Here is a 20,931-nt window from a genome sequence, read left to right as displayed (position 1 = left end):
AACACTGGGAGTGGAACTTAAGTGTGGTACTATGTACAGAATATAGTGAAAGTTATAAAACTGATGAGGTGAGGTAGAAAGATTTTATAAATTGGTATAATGCTATAGGTGTGTCACAAAAAAAGTTAAGTGTAACAACTGTTCATCTGAATTATCAAAAGAAGTGAAGCTAGACATTTCTAGTAAATACATACACTGTTCTTTTATCTTGTCGGAGCAGTTTAGAAGAAAATTCACTGAGAATATCAAGAAATGCCAAATTTAGAGGTGGATGGCTCTCCCCTTGTGGATTAGGCTCCTTAAAAGCAAATTCTATGCCATCTCTGTAAAGGAAATGAAAAAATAAAATGAATATTACGATGTTTACTTTAGTTGCAAATATTTTAAAAATTAAAAATAGTTTATCTAAAAATCAAGAACAATATCACTGTGTCATTCTAACACAAAATCACACACACAGACACACACACACACACACAGACACACACCAGATAGCCATTAGTTAAATGTGGTTTGGTTTAATCTACATTCTTTTCTGGTTTTTTGACATGATCTCTTTTTATAACATAGGTTGGCCTGGAACTTGTGATTCTTCTGCTTAGGCCTCCCAAATCCTGGGATTACAAAAGTATGCCAAAAAAACTCAGCATATTCTCTGTTCAAATATTCTTTCCCATAAAAATAGCCCAAATTCTTGCACACAGTAATCAACATGTTACCATGTTGTTTCAGAATATGAAAGCACATAGGACTACTTTAAAAGTGAGTAATGCCTACTTATGACTTACTGAAAGCTTTTTTTTAAATTAAACTATAATCAAGGCTCATTTTAACCACATTAAAGTCATAATACGTACACAATTGTTCAAGATAACAATCACCTTTGTGTTTTAACGAAAATGTAACAAGGTAGAAAAACAATGAAGGGACAACTGGGAAAGAAAGCAGGCTATGCATGGGTCTGCCCTAGGTCCTCTGTGTACATGCTACAGTTGGTGTTTTGGTGGGACAGCTAACAGTGGAGTGGGAGTGTTTCTGACTCTTCCATCTGCTCTTGGACCCTTTTCCTCCTACTGGATTGCCCTGGCCAGTCTCAATATGAGGGTTTATTCCTGGTCTTATTTGTATCTTGTTATGCCATGTTCAGTGGATATTCCTGGGAGGCCTTGCTCAGTTCTGAAGAGGCATGAAGGAAAGTAGTTATAGGAGAGGGGGGAGGTTGGAGAGAATGGGAGGAGTAGAAGGAGAGAAAGTCCAAGTTGGGAAACGGAGGTCAGGATATATTAAAACAAAAATTAAAAAAAAAACAGGCTATCACATGAAAAAATTTACTTCTTATTATTAGCCTATTTATGACTCCTAAATTTTTCCCTAAAATTATAACTAATGGATTAAAATGCATGCAACAAGGTGAAGTTAGAGAGTAAATTAAAGTTGGAGAGGGATAGAGGAAATGAACAAGGGAGTAAGTTGTGTGCAATTCATGTGTTCGGGTGACAGAGCACAAGCAATCCCGGGCTTACTGGCCAATCAATATAACTTAACAGGTGAGTTCAAGGCTAAGCACGGACCTTGTTTCAAAGCATTCTGAAGGATGATGACATTTGAGCTTAGTTTGTTCTGACTCTCTTATGAACAACTTTGCCCACGCATTTGCCCACACACACATGTATTTATAAAGGGAGGGAGGACCCCACTGTAATTTTTTTTTGAGGTATGGGGAGTTGAGACACAGTTTCTCTTTGTAGCCTCAGCTGTCCTAAAACTCACTCTGTAGACCAGGCTGGCCTCAAACTCAGATTTCTGCCTGCCTCTGCCTCCAAACAAACAAAAGATTAGACAAAAAAAGAAGATACATGAAAAAAAATACAAGCACTGAATAACGTATTAGGAGATTGGTTACTTGTGTAGCATGGCAATGGCTTCTCTTGTTTTCAATTGGTCAAGTCCAAAAGTTAAAGCAAAACGTCGAGCAAGTTCTTTTATACCGCTAAATGTTGAAGATGATCTATCGAAATTATAGCCATTCTCTTGTATCATCTCATTAAAAAGCTGTTTGAAAAAAGACAGTGTCAGTATTATGGATAAACATGAATTACTATATTTTAAGCATATTTTCCAATTAAAATATAAGTTATATAAATGATATACTACACTGATAATACCAAAAACAATCACGGAGTCAAAATGGACACAATTGCATCACATCATATATTTAAAATAAAGTGTTGCAAACTCTTTAGGTTAATTTTGTTAACATACCAATCAGTTGTTATTAATTGGGTACAAACACATATTACAACATAAGGAAAAGAAAACCCATTGTAAGTTATTACACAATTATGCTCTGCTTTTGTGGTGATGATGATGAAATCCAGGGTCTCATGAATGCTAGCCACAGTACAGTTTATCTACAAGCAATGAATCTTTGCACCACAAACTTTCATTGTAAATTAGCAAAAGCTTTTGAATTTTGATATCCTGTAACTCAGTAATCCAAAGACCGCTAAATGTTGAAGATGATCTATCGAAATTATAGCCATTCTCATTAAAAAGACTTGACACAAACAAAATATTCATGTCCAATACTATGCACAAATTATTTAAACTATTTATAAGTTATAAAGACCTAAATATCTTTGGTGAAAAATTATGATCCAACTACAAAATGGAATATTATGCTATTAAAATGCCAAGATATCTACATACTAAGGAAAATAAAATAATTATTTCAAAGAGATATCAACAATCCTATGTTCACTATATAATAGCATTAACAATACCATGAGATAGAATTAACTTCATTGTCCACACATAAAGGAACATGGAATGTATCACATACATATGCACGCACACACACAAAAGGTAGACTTTTTAAAAGGTAGAAATTATTGTCATTTGCAAAAAAAATTGGATGAATCTAGAAGACAATGAATTAAGTAAAATAAGGCAGGTATAGAAAACCAAATACCAAATGGTCACACTTGACAGAACCTCAAAGTTGAAGGCAAAGATACAGACAATAAAATGATCACTGCCATAAGCTAGGGCAATGGAATAGGAACCGTCAATTAAAACGATTAGGTTCCAGAGAGTAACTTTATAATATAGTGAGTACAATTAACAATGAGATAGATAAGGAGCTGGCTGAGTGGTAGAGAGCATCTGCCTAACAAGCACAAGGCTGTGTCCCACTCAAAAGAAACCACATCAAGGTGCGCACGCTCAAGCGTACTCACACACACACACACACACACACACACACACACTCCCCCCCACACACACATAGACCTCTAACTCCAGCCCTTAGGAGGCTGAAGCAAAAGGAATTTCAGGTCAGGATAGCCTGGGCAACAGGTGAGACAACAGCAAGCTGTGTTAATGGGTAAAGGTCTTGTCAACACACCTGATGATCTAATTTGATCCCCATAACTCACAAGGTACATGAAGACAACCAACTCTCCAAGTTGTCCAGTGATCTTCTGCACGTGCACAATTTAGCTCATTTGTAAACACACACACACACACACGGGGGGGAGAGGGAGAAAGAGAGGAAGGGGGGGGACAGAGAGAGAGAGAGAGAGAGAGAGAGAGAGAGAGAGAGAGAGAGAGAGAGAGAGAGAGAGAGAGAGAGAGAGAGAGAGAGAGAGAGAGAGAGAGAGAGAGAGAGAGAGAGAAGGAGGCTAAGAAAATGGCTTAGTGGATGAAGTGGATCAAAGTTCAAATCCTTGCATCCATATAAAACCCAAGTGGATGTGGAACTCTGATTATAATCCTAGAATAAGCAAGATCCAGGATCACTGAGAGACCCCAGCTCAGTAAAGGAAAATAATCAAAGACAATACTCAAAAGAGAATCTCTGACCTCCATACTTATAACTGCATACAGGTGTATACACACATAAACATAGACCAATAAAAAAAGAAAAAAATTTTCTCAAAGTAGATTAAAATGACCTTATTTCAAGTTATGAGGTAAAGAGTAAGCCAATTAGCCAGAGTCAATAATATCACGTGTGTGTATATACTTCACGTACTATCAACTAATAGTGAGTAGGTTGAGTATTTTGTGATGCTACTTTATGAATTGTCTGTCACATCCTCTGACCAGTTTCAATTATTACATTTTTGATAACTGACAGTTAATTATGTTAAGTAAAGCTAACACTCAGTCTTACCTGCTGCAAACTGAGAATAAGGGTCTTAGCACATTGAATTTTGTCAATTTGCCTTGTTTTACTCATTGTTTCTTTGATGATATCTCCATAGTCATTATAATACTAGAAAAAGAATTCAATGTAAATTAAGAGTTCACTCTCTGAAAACTTTTGGACAGTAAGTTTATGTTAATTCTATAAGAACAAAACAAAGTATGCATTTGTACTTTCAAAGATAGGAAATCTATTTTTTTTTTAAATTTTATTTTCCAGTTTAAATTTAGATAAGAATCAAGGTTGCTTCACAAGTCAGTTCCAGGTCCCTCTCCCATTCCCTCCCTTCCTCCCGTGCCCAAACTAAAGTTTTTAGGTCATTTCTAAGACACTACCTTTAACTTAACATTTGGAAACCCCAAACTGTTTAAACAAAGAAGGCATAAAGTAAAGTAGTAACTAGGTTTCACTCATATATATATATATATACATTTCACTCATATATATATATGTATATATATATAGAAAGAGATGCATGTAAGTATGTATGTATATATAATAAATATAATATAAATATAAAATACAAAAATAAAAAACAACAATAAATAAAACCAAAGTTACTCTCATTGCTAATGAGATGTAGGCCAACTTATTAATTTGGCTTATAGAACAAATAACCTATCAACAACATTAAAAAAATTACTGTGACTAAAATTTGCATTACATAAGATGCGTGTATTTCTAATTTTAAACAGTGCTTTTAACACCTATAAAATAACTATCAATGATAGCCGGGCGGTGGTGGCGCACGCCTTTAATCCCAGCACTCGGGAGGCAGAGGCAGGTGGATCTCTGTGAGTTCGAGGCCAGGCTGGACCGATAGCCTCCGAAACAATACAGAGAAACCCTGTCTCGTAAAAACCAAAAAAAAAAACAAAAAACTATCAATGATAACAGAAGAATATACAGGAAAATGCACTATTTTTGATACATTATCTCACTAAGTAACTCTGGCTGTCCTGGAACTCCCATTTTGACAAAGATGACCTCAAACTCACAGAGATCTGATACCACACACAAGTTAAATATTACTTGCAGTTGTACCTTTTAATGAAGTTGAGGGCAAATACAGAGGTAATAAATACTCTCCATGATGGAAAACACTGACCTCAACTCAGAACATATAAATCTAAAACTTTCAAATTTGTTAAAATAATTTGATGTGCCTTATAATGTAAAATTAATTCATCATGCCAAATGATATAGTTTCCAAAACTACTTTAAAGTAATGGGAAGCCTCTTTCCTACAATAAAATATTCAAAATAGAAAATTAAATTGGCCTTAACAAATTATATGTATTTTTATTTGTAGAGAGTAAAGACACTAGGTGTAGTGGCTTAAATCCCACAGTTGGAAGGCAGACACACATGGGTTCAAAGCCAGCTTGGTCTACATTGTGTGTTCAGGACAGACAGAGCTAAATAGTGAAACGCTGACTCAAAAAGAAAGGGAAAGAAAAGTAAAAACTTCAAAAAAAATTTACATTCAAAATATTTTACTTGAGAAAGCACTTAGAGCATGGTTTAACATGAGTCTTGTTATTTTAGTATAATTAACAACATACTCTATAGTTAGCCCTGCTTCAAAATGACAGCATGTCACATGTATTTTCATCACGAATGCAATTGCTTATGATTACAGTTAACCTGGGATGGGTCATTTTCTAACATTCAAAATGTAAATAATCACAAACCAAAATGTTCATTAACTGAATGAGTACAGATATGAGAAAATGTTAATTGCTTTAGGATAAATATTTATACTACACACAAGTAATTCAGTATGTAAAAACTTGAGATGGCACCATTGTTAAACCCTCTTTTAAGCATGAAATAACTATCTATAGTACACTTTCAACCGTACCTTCATATACTGCTTGAAGATATCTGCAGCTGTATTCATCTCCACCACAGTATATACAATTAGCTTACAAAATGCTGCAAGTAAGTTTCTCCTCTTGTGCAAAGCTTCAATTTTACTGGCTTCATCCTCTTGCTGACCATCTGTGGGGGAAGAGGGAGAGTCCCAATAATAAAACCATTTTGCATTTTACTTCAATCATATTTTAACATATAACATACACTGGACCTCATGAAGCATTAAAACCAAAACTAAATGTCACAACTACTCAAAAATTCCAATGTACTACATTTTTTAGACATCAAATAATCATCATGGAAAAGGAACAGATGAAACGAGAAAAAGGAATTGATGATTAGGCACCTTAAGCTCATCTAATTCATTCTTATACTTTCCCAACAAAATGATTTGTCAAAAAGACCTGCATATTCAGAATCTGTTGGTAAAGTCTCCTTCATCGACAAATTAATTTCTGAAAAACTATCATTTCCAAAGATGATCTCACCCCACTCTGATTCATTCTAATACACTGCTTTTATTGGGGCTGGCCCAAGTAGACCAGGTGGGCCTCAAACTCAGAGATTTACCACACTTTGCCTCAAGAGCATCCGTACCCAGAGATTGGAGATGGAGCGAGAGAACAGATAGCCTAATACTGCAAAGGTGAACATGGATACCTGTTTTCAAAGTGTCAGGACTGACTGTAAGGAAGGTATGTATGTATAGGCCCAAATTAACAGAGTAAATATTCACCCATAAAGATTTCCCTATGAACACATTTCAAATTGGAAATTAACTGTAAACAAAACTATGGCACACAAAAGGAAACTAAAAGAACCCCAGTTTAGTTTGGTTATTAGTTCTTCACAGAGAAATTAACCTTTTCAATATCTTCATTAGCCATTTATATTTTGTGAACAATTGGTCAGTCCATAACCTGCTAGCCTTTCAATATCTGAACAACAGCTGAAGCAATTCTGACACCCACTAGGAAATTATCCATCTCAATTATTTTGGGTGCTAATGACTTAAAGCAGAGCATAAAGAACAGTAAGTCATAATTTTATCACTGAGTTACACCTGAAAACCCTAAAACCAAGTTTTAATTTAAGACAGCAAAAGTTTTATCCTAAGTATATGCTCCATTATGCTAAAGCCATTTATTTGCCCAGCAACTTAAAAAAATTATACTGAATATTATAAATTAACTTAGTTGCTACCATTATAATGGATCATATTTACATAATATAATTTTTAGACATTAGTTAATAATATTCACAAGGACTTGAAGTATGGACTTCCTTCTACAGACTAAATTGGCCAAAAATGGAATTTTCAACTGGGCAGTGATGGCACACACCTTCAATGCCAACACTGGTTTTTCAAAACAGGGTTTCTCTGTGGCTTTGGAGGCTGTCATGGAACTAGCTAGCTCTCGTAAACGAGGCAGGTCTTGAATTCGCCTCTTTCATTATGTGGGTTAAAAAATGAAGAGGATAATTCAGGCAGACATCAATCTGATTACAGGGAAGGCAAGTTCAAGTACCCTCTCCACTAATGCTCAGGATCTTAGCTGGGGTCACCCTTGTGGATTCCTGAGAATTTTCCTTAGTGCTACCTCAATTATCATCATAGAGTCTTCCTTCAGCAGCTGATGGAAACAGATGCAGAGATCCACAGCTAAGCACTGGGCGGAGCTCAAAGAGTGAAGTTGAAAAGAATGAGTAGCTATAATATGAGCAAAGGAGTCTAGACTATTTTGGGGAAAGCCACAGAAACAGCTGGCCTGAGCTAATGGGAGCTTACTGACTGGGGACTGACAGCTGGGGAACCTGCATAAGACCAAACTTGGCTCATTGAATGTGGGTGACAGTTGTGTGTAGTTTGGGCAGTTTATGAGGCCACTGGCAGTGGGATCAGTATTTATCACTAGTGGACGAACTGGCTTTTTGGCGCCGATTCCCTATGGCAGCATAGCGTGTTCAGCCTAGATAAAGCAGGAAGGGCCTTGGTCCTGCCTCAATATGGCAGTGTGACAGACTTTGTTGACTCCCCATGTGAGGCCTTACCCTCTCTGAGGAGTAGATGTGGAGGGAGGGGAGGGAAAGAGAGAGAGAGGGAAATGGGATTGATATGTATTTTTCTCATAGAATCTTTAGGATCTTTCAAGTATAGGATCTTTCCATCTGAAAATAATAAAGGTAAATTGGTTTCTTTTCCTATTTGTAGCCCTTCATTTCTTTCTCATATTTTTATGGCTAAGATTTTGATCACTGTATTAAACAAGCATGGAGAACATTAAATGTTTGTTTCATTCCAGATTATAAAAAAAATGCTCCAATGTTCCCCAATTTAGTGTAATGCTGGCTATCAGGTGGCCATATATAAGCAATTCAACTATGTGACAACATGTGGCTGAATGACATTACATAAGATAGTATCCAATCCAACTTCACTCTTACATTTAAATTTAATAAAAGAACTATTTTGCAAGTAAATAAGTATATTTGTTGTAAAATCTGTAATGGGGAAATTGGCAAATGTAAATGTATAATGGTCAATTTGTATGCTCAGTGGTTGAGAAGAATCAACTGTAGTTAGTTACATGTCAATACTGAAAAACACTCTCCAAATTTCAGTTGCTGTATAACATTCAATATAACATTTATATGGAAGTTAACAACAGAAAATTACTTAACAGAAAACTTCCAAGTAAACTGGAAATATATGATGAACACCAAATTTATGACAGTGGTTATTTCTAGGTAAACGTAAAGAAACAATCATTGGTGAAGGGACACAAATTAGGGTACATTATATCTTCTTTCCAAAATAAACTACAAATACAGCTAACTTTGAGAAAGATGGGTGGATGTGCACAAATGTGTAATAATTTATATTTTTCCATAGAACTAGAATTATTTCATTTTAAAAAGCTTAACATAAAAAAGGAGCACAAGCACTGAAGACAGAAAACCAGACTCTAGGAAGATCCTACAAACCTGAAGCTTACTTTCATTTCATTTTCAATGGTCTAAATGAAGCCAGCATCATCATTAACGAACAAACATTTTATGCCACAATTTGCCATGGGATTTTAGAATGCAACTATGATTTTGCATACAATTTTAAAAGAGACTTTCTCATTTTTTCATATGAATTTTAGATGTCAACTTCTACTAAAGTTGTCAGAGGCCCCATAAACTGCTCAACACCTATAAAAATACATGAAAACTTTAATTCTTGCAGAAAGGACAGTCTCATTTTTTTTCTATCCAAGGAAACCAGCAAGCTGTAAGAAGTGTGCTTACACTAACAGTTTGAGTGAAAGGTAAAGGCTGAAAGCATAGATGTTCAGGGCATTAAACTTGTGACACTGTCATGCACATAGGTGCACATTCATAACTATCCTGGGACACATGCAGCTAGAGTACCAAAGGATAGACATAGTTGGCGAACACTACTAGATGGTTTTTATATCACAGTTTAGGTTACTGTGTACATCCCAGTTGTATTCTAGGTATGTTATTTTGTGAGCAAAAACTTCATATTGTTAAATATGGGTCTCAAGACAAATCTAGAATTTTATGTTCATTTCGGGAGCTGACATACAGTGATGAGTTTAATATGTGAATACAAAAGCACAATGAACACACCAATACTACTTGGTTTTCCAAGGGACCAGGCAGTGTAATATGTAGAATATGAAATATGAAGACTAACTTAAAGCAAGGCTGAGTGGCTTGATTTTTGAATTGTGTTTATTCTACACTGCCCTCAGATAAAAGTTTCAAACATTATTTCTAACCTTCAAAAATCACATGATCACAAAATATGAAACCCTATGATATAAAAGGAGATGCAAACAAGAAATGTAAGAGCACTAGTGAGAAGCACATATCTATCTTGGAAGCATATATTCTGCAACACTTCATGGAACTCTGATATTCTAGAATACAAACTTGCTTTCACATTGAATTTTACTAATATTGTTAATATATACATACACACACAGTGAGATGATGAGAACAAAATTACCTGCACTATTACTATCATCATCTTGTTCAATGAAGACATGATCCAAAATAAAGCTGAGCAACTCAGACTGCAATGAAGAATCCGGAGTATAAACTAATGGTTCTAACATGTCACGCCCTCCAGACATAATCTGATGACTGAAGATCATCAAAATATCACACAGAATAGTGAAGGCCTGTTAAAATGAAGGGGAAAATGTTAACAAGTTTCTTAGCAAATGCCATAAATAAAATAAAAGAATATATTTAGTTTAAGGAGAAATCTAATTTTCTGTATTTGAAATTATTAAGTTAATTGTTTTCTTAAGACTTTAAATCTGAGCTGGGTGGTGGTCGTGACACATGCCTTTAATCCTAGCAGAAGCAAGCTACTGTGAGTTCGAGGCCAGCCTGGTCTTCAGAATGAATTCTAGGACAAGCAGAACTGTTACAGTGAGGAACCGTGTTTCGAAAAAATAAATTAAAGCTGAAAAGCTTCATTTCTTAAATAATGACTACTAATATAAGAAACAATTTCACATGTTTGATTAGCAACATTAATTTGCTATGTATGATGTCATATATACACATGAGCACATACATATGCAATATAAACTCTTATTAAATTAAATAGCCATTTTATTAAGTACAAGTTCAATTCATTGTTTTTTAAAGCACAGCACAATGCACAGATACTAGATATTTCTAACTATTATTTACACAGCTCTTATGATATATAAGTTGCTTGGAAACAAAATGTAACAATTACTAACCTGTTCCTTAACAGTAGTATTCACGTTGGTCAAGTAATGTTGGCATATCTGACAAAACACCCTCATTTGTTTCTTTAAACGCAGTAAATCCTCCTTGAAAAAAATTAACATGAATGTTTTAAAATATTATATAAACAACTCAGTACTTCTTTAAAATGATTAATTACATAAAAATTACCAAGGATAACTATATTACCTCTACATGAAATTTTTGCTTTATTCTTTGTGATTTATTACAAAGGAAGACAACCATTTCTCTTTTTTTGTCAAATCTCCAAATGGTGCATTTAAAAGTATCTAATTAAAATTTCTAAATACCACTCTAAAGACAGCACAGTACAGAGATAATTGCGAATTCATATTTACTGCTGCACTATTCCCATAATTAAGCAATGGAACCAGTCTAGATTCCCAAGACCAGATGAATTGGTAAGGAAAATATAGTATATATACATAAAAATAAAAATATATCATCTATAGGAAAATGGGTAGAACTGGAGATCATTGTGTTAAAAGAAATACGCCAGATTCTAGTTTTCTCTTATATGCAGCATCCATACTTGTTACACATGATGCTTTTGATAACTACTTCTATAATTTTACACATATATAATTTGTATAAATTAATTTATTATAAGGGTCAAAATTAACTGATATAGGACAAGTACAATATGAAGGTAGTCTATAATGAAATTATAAACTCCATACTAAAATAATAACATATAAACATGCATATATATTATTAGTTGTATGCATGTTTAAACACAACTAACTACAATTCAGTTGGGGGAGGAATACTTCTAAAGAAAGGAAGAGGGAAGAAGAAAAGATAATGCAAGGGGGAAAAGGCTGAGAAAAATTATGTGCCTTTTCATATACAGAATATAGATTGAATACACACTCATGCATGCACACACATGCATGCATACATACCATGACATGAAAAGACGATGAGGAACCAGAAGAGTGGGGAAAGGAAACGAGATGATGAGATTGGGTGTGGGCAAAGTACAACTGTCCTGGATAGCTGTTAAAGCTGTCAAGCTAACACTATCAGGGAATTGCCTAAATCAGAATGGCCTGCAACTAGCCAGGCATTGGTGGCGCAAGCCTTTAATCCCAGCACTTGGGAGGCAGAGGCAGGTGGGTCTCTTGTGAGTTCGAGACCAGCCTGGTCTACCGAGCAAGTTCCAGGACAGGTTCCAAAGCTACACAGAGATACCCTGTCTCGAAAAAACAAAAAACAAACAAAAAACAAAAAGAATGGCCTGCAACCATGTATGTGTGGAACAATCTTCAATAATAATTAATACGGCAGGGCCCAGCCCCACTGTGGGTGGTGCTACCCTTGGGCAGGTGGTTCAAAGCTGTATAATAAAAGCTAGTTGAGCAGAGAACCAATGAGTAATAATCTGGTGAGCAGTATTCCTCCGTGGTTTCTATCTCAGCTCCCTGACCTGACTTCCTTCAATGATGCATTGTTAAGATGAAAAAAAAAAAGTTCCTCCCTCAAGTAGCTTTTGGCTATGGATCTTACCAAAGAAACAAAAACAAACTACACCAGCAATGATGCACATGAATGAAAATGTCACGGAGAAACTCATTATCTTGTACATTACAGAAAAGAACGGTTAACAAAAACATCAAAGAAATATAAAAACTTAAATGGACTTTGAGAGCACACTCCACAAAGAGGGATACTCTCTCAACCTAGACACACGGAGGAGAATGTAGGCCCTGCTCCAAAAGATGTGACAGCCTTTGAAGATCCCCCATGGAAGACCTCATCCTCCCTGGGGAACAGAAGGGGGATGGGATAGGAGGTTAGTAGGGGGCAGGGGAGGATGGGAGGAAGAGGATTGACATGTAAAAGAAGCTTGTTTCTAATTTAAATAAAAAATAATGGGCATAAAAAGTGATAATATCCTAAATGATCTGGGGCAAGTTACATAATTATATATGGCTAACTTTAATGAAAAGACCAACTCAGAATGCTTATAATATTTACGATTCATGTCCACTTTATTATTTGAAAGTGGACAGTTCTTTGGAGAAAATAAATGCAAAGGTATCTTGCATTTCTTATTTGAAAGATAATGGTTATAGATCTTGAAAACTCAGCTTTGTGATGTTAACAAATTTTAAAATGTCCCTTTAGTGTACACATACAAAATCAATAAATGAGAGAAAATTGAAAATGGAAAAATTTCTTCTTCAGGAAAATACTTATGTACAGCCTAATCCTTAACTCCCAGAAAATTAATATTCAGAAAAATAAGTCAAATCAATGTTCTTATCCTAAGTTTAAACATGAAAAATGATCTTGGGGGTAGAGTGATGGCTCAGTAGCTAAGAGCATTTGTTTCTCTTGTAGATGACCAGGATTTGTTTCCCATGGTTTCTCATAACCATCCATATCCAAGGTCCAAGGGATCCAACAGATAAGGAAACAATGCGTATACATGCATACAGGCAACACACAGATATAGAGTATAACTTAAAAAATAAATAAACCTTTAAAAACAAGAGTTCGAAAACCCTGAAATCTACTAATAAAGTGATCTCAGGATATTATCGAGGCACAAGATAGTATAGAGAAAGTAAGCTCATTATCTTCAGTTTATATAATCCAATCATTTTAGAATTATTTCAAAGGTTCTTGGTTAAAGGTACTAAATCCTGTTTTGCAAAATTTATCTCCCTAAGGCTGAAGAGATGAAATACCAGTTAAGTAGGAGCACTGACTGCTCTCCAGTGGTCCTGAGTTCAATTCTTAGCACCTACACAGCAGCTTAAAACCATCTGTAGCTGTGGTTCCATGAGATCTGATGCCCTCTTCTGGTGTACAGACATATATACAGGCAAAACACCCGTTTGTATGTATGTATGTATGTATGTATGCATGTACACATGCATGCATGTAAATCTTTTAAAAACTACCTTCCTGTATCTAGTAAACAATTTTGAGAATGTGAAAAGTCAAATTATGTCATTTTACATGTGAACAAATTAAAAATGATACCTTGAAATAAATTAATGTTCTTGCATTGAATATACAAAGTAGAAAGATGACTACATATAAACATGACTTCACTGAATTAATTTGTTATTGCTAAAAGTATAAATTTGCTGCAAACAGTGACTATTGTATTGGAACACTGCAGAACTAACGCATACCTTTGTAGAACTGCTTTCAGTTATCTTCGCAAGCTGCCAGAGGATGACATAGTGAGTACACTGCAGAGCATGAATGACAATCTATAATAGAGAAATAAAAGGTCAGAGATAAAATTTATCTCACAAACTCACTTATCAAAGTTCAATATGGAAGATAAAATAAGTAAAAACCTGTTCAGGCATATCTCCATTTTCAATTCCGGTTTTCAAGAGTTTGTAATTACAAGCAAACAAATCCCATTTTGAAAGATCATGGGCACTGTTAAAAACAAAACAACAAATTAAGCTAGGTTTACAAACTAAGACAGGTCATAACTGCGTGAGAATATTATAACATGCCCCTACCAAGTGATTTCTTTTAAAAGGGAAAAAAACAAAGAATTTGTAAACATAATAACCCATAAATTATACAAGTTTTTTATAGGTTCAAAAAAATCAGAAACTCAAATATTTAACTTACTTATGAAAAGCAGTGATCCTCTTCAATGTTGATAATACCTGATACGCGTCATCTTCATCAGGTTCTTCTCCCTATAAATATTTGATCACATGTTAAAAAGGAACAAAATAATAAGCCCAGCGGTACTTACACATACCTTTAATCCCAGCACTCAAGAAGCAGAGGCAGGTGGATCTCTGAGTTCAAGGACAGCCTGGTCTACAGAGAGACTTCCAGAACAGTCAAGGGCTACACAGAGAAACCCAGTCTAAATAAACCAAAAAGAAAAGAAGAGAGAGGGGACAGAGAGAAGGGGGGAGGGAGATTGACCAACCGAATGAAATAAGCTGGGCATGGTGGTACCTTTATTTCCAGCACTTCGGAGCAGAAGTAGGCAGATCACTGAGTTCAAGACCAGTCTGGTCTATATAGTGACACTGTTCAAACACTTGCACTCACACATATGCATATACACAAAGATAAATAACAAAGTAAAACTGTTTCTCAGTCACACAGATTAAGGGAAAAACTACTAAGAAACAAATCATAGGCTATTGAAATAGTGGTATAACCTTAGGGGGAAAAGATCACAATAAAATCCACAAACAAGCTTCATCATTCAAGACCTAAATCTGCCAAGCTTAATAAAATATGGCTGAGTCAACCTAAGACTGTAAACAGAGGCACATAATGAACAAGAGAGAATTATGCAATACAGACAAAAAACTACTTTAAAATTTCCTGTTTCCCAGTACTAGATGCACCAGCAATAAAGGAGTCCATATTAGATGACAATAGACAAGACAACACCTAAAGACAAAAGCTAGGAAAATGAAAAAACAGTGTTCAAGAGAAAAATAACAAACCAACCACAGATAAATGGGAGAAATCCTATGAAATATACTAGTCCTGATTGCTCACATTTTGAAGAATTTCTATGAACCCTATCACCTATGGTACTGATATTCAGGTCCCTCACAAATATACCACTTTATATTTTAACCTAGTTTAAAAACTATTGTTGATCTAAAACTAAATTGTTTTAACTATAGTCTACTCAGTCAAGAGCAGAACCATTAAAATCTTTACAAAAGTAGTAACTGTATGAGCATATTTACTTAATTCTCAAATTAATAAATTGTAAATTTAGAATAATATTACACACATAAAATGTTAAATAATTTCAGACACGAAGTCTGAAGATTACACATAAATGATTTAGGGGCTGTTAACAAAAATGGTAGCATGCAAAGGGTCTCTGAATGATGTTCTGGCTGGCCTGATATTCACTATGAAGTTTGAAGTAGACTCAAACTAAAAATAACTCTTCTGTCTCAGATTCCAGAGTGCTGGATTATATATTGTTTGCCACTCCATCCACCACCGCTGTGAACAGTATCATGTGGGGAATGTCTGCTGAGCATGGTATCATATACCTTTAATCTTAGCACTCCAGAGGAAGAGGCAAGCAAATCTGTATGAGTTGGAGGCCAGCTTCTACAAAGTGAGATCCTGTCTCAATAAAAAAGGCTAAATAAAGGAAGCAGGGTATTGGTTTACTCCGTTAATCCCAGCATTTGAGAGGCAGAGGCAGGTGATCTTTGTGAGTTCAAAACCAGCCTGGCTGACAGACCTAATTCCAGGATAGTCAAGGCTACACAAATAAACCATGTCTCAAAAAACAAAACAAACAAAAGGAAATAATTTGACAATTATGACTTGGCTGGATTCAAATGAACTAAAATACACACATATGTATTTCTAGGGGGGAAATCACAAGAAAAATATATGTGTATTCAAGTGCAAAAATGCAATAAGCCTCTTTGAAAGTGTAACCCCAAAACCTACAGTGGCCACAGTAGTGACATAATAAGGAACTGTGAAGACTCCAATGGCTTACCCTTTGTCAGTCTAACTATCATTTATGCTCTAGTAGCTACTTTTCAACAAAAATCGGGCAACTAGTTTTTTGTCTTCATCTTTTCAATTTCATATCTTTGTCATTTTCATACTTTAGTGGAAGAGTAATAGCACCCTGACGATTTATAGAACTAAAAAGACTCACCAACACATCACTAGACTGTCATCAGGACTAACGCTGAGAGACTCAGTTACTGGAAGGGAAGGGTCCAACAAACAAAATACTTGTAATATATACCTCTTGCAGAAAATCTTCAAGAAGCCGGTTAAATTTATCTGCCAATTCATCTATCAGCTGACTTCTTGAAATATCTACTCTGTTGAAGATCGTGAACTCTTCATTACATAATGCATGGTAAGTTTTAGAACATGCTTCTAAAACATCTGTGTCTGTGTGCTTCTCTACAATATTTCGAATCTGGCGCAATAAGGCATCCAAATGCTGAAAAATAAAGTTTATTTCATTAAAACTAATAAGGTAAAGGGCAAAGGATATACTTTAGTGGTAGAAGGCATGCCCATTGTATGTAAGCCCTATTAAGGGATATATAGTAGGCATACGGTGACTAAACGATACCAATAACCGTGAGCGGTTTCAAACATACTAAATGTACAGAAGACATGTACTTTCAGACACTTTTCTAGTTTTAGGAGACAAATACACTGACTGACCCACACATATTTCTGCAACTTTAAAGGAAATAAAAGTACCTATACAACAGGGTTTGGCAGGAATGTTAAAAATTATATAGAACTTTCAATGGTTGTAAGAACACACAAAGTGTTACATGAATACTAGATAAATTTGCCTAGCAACTGTTACTGTCTAATAACTAATATCCATAAATGACCAGTGAAATACAGTCACACAATTTATAAGAGAATGAAAGTAAAGTTGCAGGTATAAAGCAAAAAGGTACCCACTTGTAGCATTCTCTCGATCTAATTGGTCTAAAATATAGAAGGCCCTCGTAGATACAGGTTCACTCTAAATACTACAAAACATTTAGAATATAAGAAAGCTCTATGATAATGTAGAATAAAATATAGCATTTTCTCCTCTAAGATTTTAAAACACCATAGAAAACTCTTACCTTTTCTAATCGTCCAGTGGTATATATCTCCAAATCAAAGTACTGAGGTAACTGCAGCAAATTGGTCACCTTTTCTGCATCTACAGAATACTTTGGGGGGGGGAGATCATGTTAAAAACATAATAGTGCTAAGAATATGCTGTGCTATTTTAAAGAATCTGTGATTTATGAGTGACACTAAGTTGTCAACACAATCTTACTTTTGCTAATAACTGTGGAAGGGCCACAGCAAAAAGTTCCGTGATTTTTGTTCTGTCATCCAACTGTGTCTTCTTCTCCTTTGCTGTTAGCACCTAAAGTAACACAAAGATTTCCATAAACATCATTGAGCTTAATAACACTGTTAAATCCTCAAATTTTAATTAAGAAATAAAATGATAATATTTAAATGATGCATACAAAAATTTTGAGACATAATCTTGCATTATTATAGCCCACATTGGCTTCAATTCATTTTTTGAGCCTCTCAAGTGGTAAAACTATTAATAAGTGCCAACATGGAACTATCAATAAGTGCCAACAAGCAAGTGTCAAAAATTGTCTACTATAAAGCTTCAGCTCTAAAAGTAATATAAAACAACTTAGTGGTAATTAAGGGTGCAATGATGTACAGTATTCAGGAGGCTGAGGCAGGATAACAATAGGGAGTTCAGGGCTATTGTAGGCTAGTTAGTGAATACTAAGCCAGCTAACCAGGGCTACATAGCAAGGCACTGTGGCCAAAAAAGAAAGAGAAAGTAAATAAATTTAGGGGAAAGCCACATAAAATAAATAACAATCACAAAAAAATTAACAAGTGCAAGAATAAAGATAAAAATCCAATTAGAGAAAAAAATGGAAGAAAGGCAAGCAGCACTCTCCAAAACCCCTCAAAATCTGGAAAATTCTTTAACCCTGTGACGTTTAAACAATAGGTGAGAAGTATAGAATGGCAAAGGAGAATATCTGTGAACTGCAGACTTATGAGAGACCAGATGAAATACAAAATTAATGAACACTACATTCATAAAGAACACTACAGACTACGACAGAGAGAACGCTAAACATGAATAGTAGGGAATGGAGATATCCACCCCCATAACTACCACTAGATCAGTAGCAGGGAGGGAAGAAAACCCATACATTTATAGATGAAAAACAATCAAGTTGCTTGCTAAAGGTTGCAAAAATTACCAATTGCCATTCTTCTGCAATAATGCCTACTAAACTGGACAATGAAGGAGCAGGTACCAAATCTCTGCAGTTAAGCTGTTTGGCTAGAAGAGGAGAAAATACTGTGCAACTGTGTCCTCCAAAATCTAAAGACACCCCTCATTCCAATAGACAACAAGACCAGAACCAGAGAACCAGGTAAACAACCTACAAATTGATTTTAACTGAAACTTAATGCAACCTCAAGATATGAAAGTATATGGGAGGCGCAGACTCTGAGGTGACACTCTCCTCAGAGAAGGTTGACCCCAGGGTAGAAGTTCAACTCCTATGGGCAACATGTTGGAAAACCACTGAGACACATCCAAACAGATCAATCTGGTTGAGCAGGTTTCAGCTGAACAAAACACACAAGGTGATTACTCTCCCACTGACAGACTTAAGTGCATAAGACATCTTACTCTTCCGTATACTTAATTGTAATTTTCTTAAAATTTTAATGACCTTTCAAATCCATTACCTTAATAATTTCACAACTCTCTGCTTCTAGTTACTTGTCCCACCACCTCCAGTAATTTTTTTGTTTCTGTCAAATTGATTCCTGGTCTTACAAAGCTTATTTTCTTACATTCCTTTCCTCAGTAACTAATACTCAACTGCACACTATTCTATCATTGTTCCTTTAATCTCCACAATTAACTGGATTTGAAAAAGTAATTTCTATCAACTATTTGTGTTTACACCAGGCCTTTCTGTCATTAGAATGGGTGGCTATTGCATAAGTGTTCTATTGGAGTAATGCTTCAGGTCATGCCCTGTGTGCTGAGCACTGGTTGAATGCTACAATCTATCTAATTCTACTAGAACATTTCTTAAAATGTAAACTGAAAGAACGAAGTTGATCTCACCAACAACCTAATCAAAATATATAAAGCCCAATGTAAAAACACAGTATACACAAAAATCCAGTGAACATGACTCCCTGAAGTCACCAATCCTACAGCATTGGTTTCCAAACATTGACTTGGATAAAAAAACAAAGGATCTTAAAGTTATTATTAAAATGTTCGGCAAAATCAAGGAGGACACAAATCAAAGAAAATAAGCAAATAAATTAAGTAAAGACAAGAGAGAATAAGAAAAGAATTCAATAAAGATAGAAACAATGAAAACATAAAATTGCAATTTAGGAAATGAAAACCTTGCTTGAAGTAGAAAACTCAGTGGAAAGCATCACTACACATAAAATGGATCAAATGAAAGACCAGGAAACTGAATCAGAATATTCAGACAACAAAATAACTAAAAACAAGCACAAACAGAACATGCAAGGTATGTGGGACATCATTAAAAGATTGGATTTATGAATCTTGGGCACACATATACAAACAAGCTCAGTGAGTAGTAAATTAATAAAATCAAAGCATACACAAGAGGCATTAGAATGCCAAGGAGACAAGAACATAAAAGAATCTTACCATATATTATAATTAAAACATAATATATAAAACAAGAAAAAACATTGAAAGCTGCAGGCTTGAAGCATTAAATCATATATAAAGGCAAGCCAATATGGTAACAGCACTAACAACAAAAATCTGTAAATGCCAGGAAAGCATGGAATAATGTATTTGGAGCTCTGAAAGAAACATCTGCCAACCAAATTTCAATATCTAGCAGTGCTAGCCTATATAACTGAAACAGAATGAAAAATATTCCATGATAAACACAAACTAAAGAAATAAAGACTTCTAAGGAGCACTACAAAAGATAATTTGAAGAAATCTTATGCATTTAAGAAAGAAATAAACACACTATCACAGCAAAGAATAGAATGCATTAAATAAGCAAGAGATAAAGACTGTAACAACATTGATTATAGGATTAAATTACCTCTAAATAAAACCCTCAATTCTCCAAAAAAAAATACAGACTACCAGACTTGATTAAAATAGGACCAGTTATTTGCTGTTTCCAAAAAGCACAGCTTTACAACCCACAAAACTGGTGAAAACAAACATAACTCAGGGTGAAAAGAGAAAAAAATAATGAATCAAAGAACTAGGGAAAAAAGATGCTTAGCTAGCCATATTAGTATCTGAAAAATAAGACTTGAAACAGACATGGGTTATAACCATAAGTCATTTCATATTAAGGAAACAATCTACCAACTGGGTACAGAGGAAAAGACTAACAACATCAACACAGTAAAAATGGAGAACTCAACAGCCCACTATCACAAACAGGTCACTCAAAAAAAAAAGAAAGGAAGAAAAGGGGAATTAATCA

General features: G+C 35.0%; 1 protein-coding gene across 5 annotated transcripts in view; it reads right to left on the bottom strand.

Moving 5' to 3' along the window:
* Stag2 (stromal antigen 2) overlaps positions 1–20,931 on the bottom strand; it is a 127,007-nt gene that overhangs the window by 16,646 nt on the left and 89,430 nt on the right. For all 5 annotated transcript variants that reach the window (XM_013118246.3, XM_005076827.4, XM_013118247.3 and 2 more), the window contains exons 17-28: positions 17,691–17,783; positions 17,491–17,580; positions 16,635–16,838; positions 14,498–14,568; positions 14,209–14,296; positions 14,038–14,118; positions 10,861–10,953; positions 10,110–10,284; positions 6,075–6,214; positions 4,178–4,279; positions 1,904–2,052; positions 195–323 (exon numbers count right to left, since the gene is read on the bottom strand). In XM_013118246.3, the coding sequence (XP_012973700.1) occupies positions 195–323; positions 1,904–2,052; positions 4,178–4,279; positions 6,075–6,214; positions 10,110–10,284; positions 10,861–10,953; positions 14,038–14,118; positions 14,209–14,296; positions 14,498–14,568; positions 16,635–16,838; positions 17,491–17,580; positions 17,691–17,783 (1,415 nt within the window). The remainder of the gene's footprint in view (positions 1–194; positions 324–1,903; positions 2,053–4,177; positions 4,280–6,074; positions 6,215–10,109; positions 10,285–10,860; positions 10,954–14,037; positions 14,119–14,208; positions 14,297–14,497; positions 14,569–16,634; positions 16,839–17,490; positions 17,581–17,690; positions 17,784–20,931) is intronic.

The sequence above is a fragment of the Mesocricetus auratus genome, unplaced genomic scaffold (genome assembly GCF_017639785.1).
Source record: "Mesocricetus auratus isolate SY011 unplaced genomic scaffold, BCM_Maur_2.0 Super-Scaffold_100003, whole genome shotgun sequence".
Taxonomy (NCBI): domain Eukaryota; kingdom Metazoa; phylum Chordata; class Mammalia; order Rodentia; family Cricetidae; genus Mesocricetus; species Mesocricetus auratus.
This window is presented reverse-complemented; position numbering and strand designations above follow the sequence as displayed.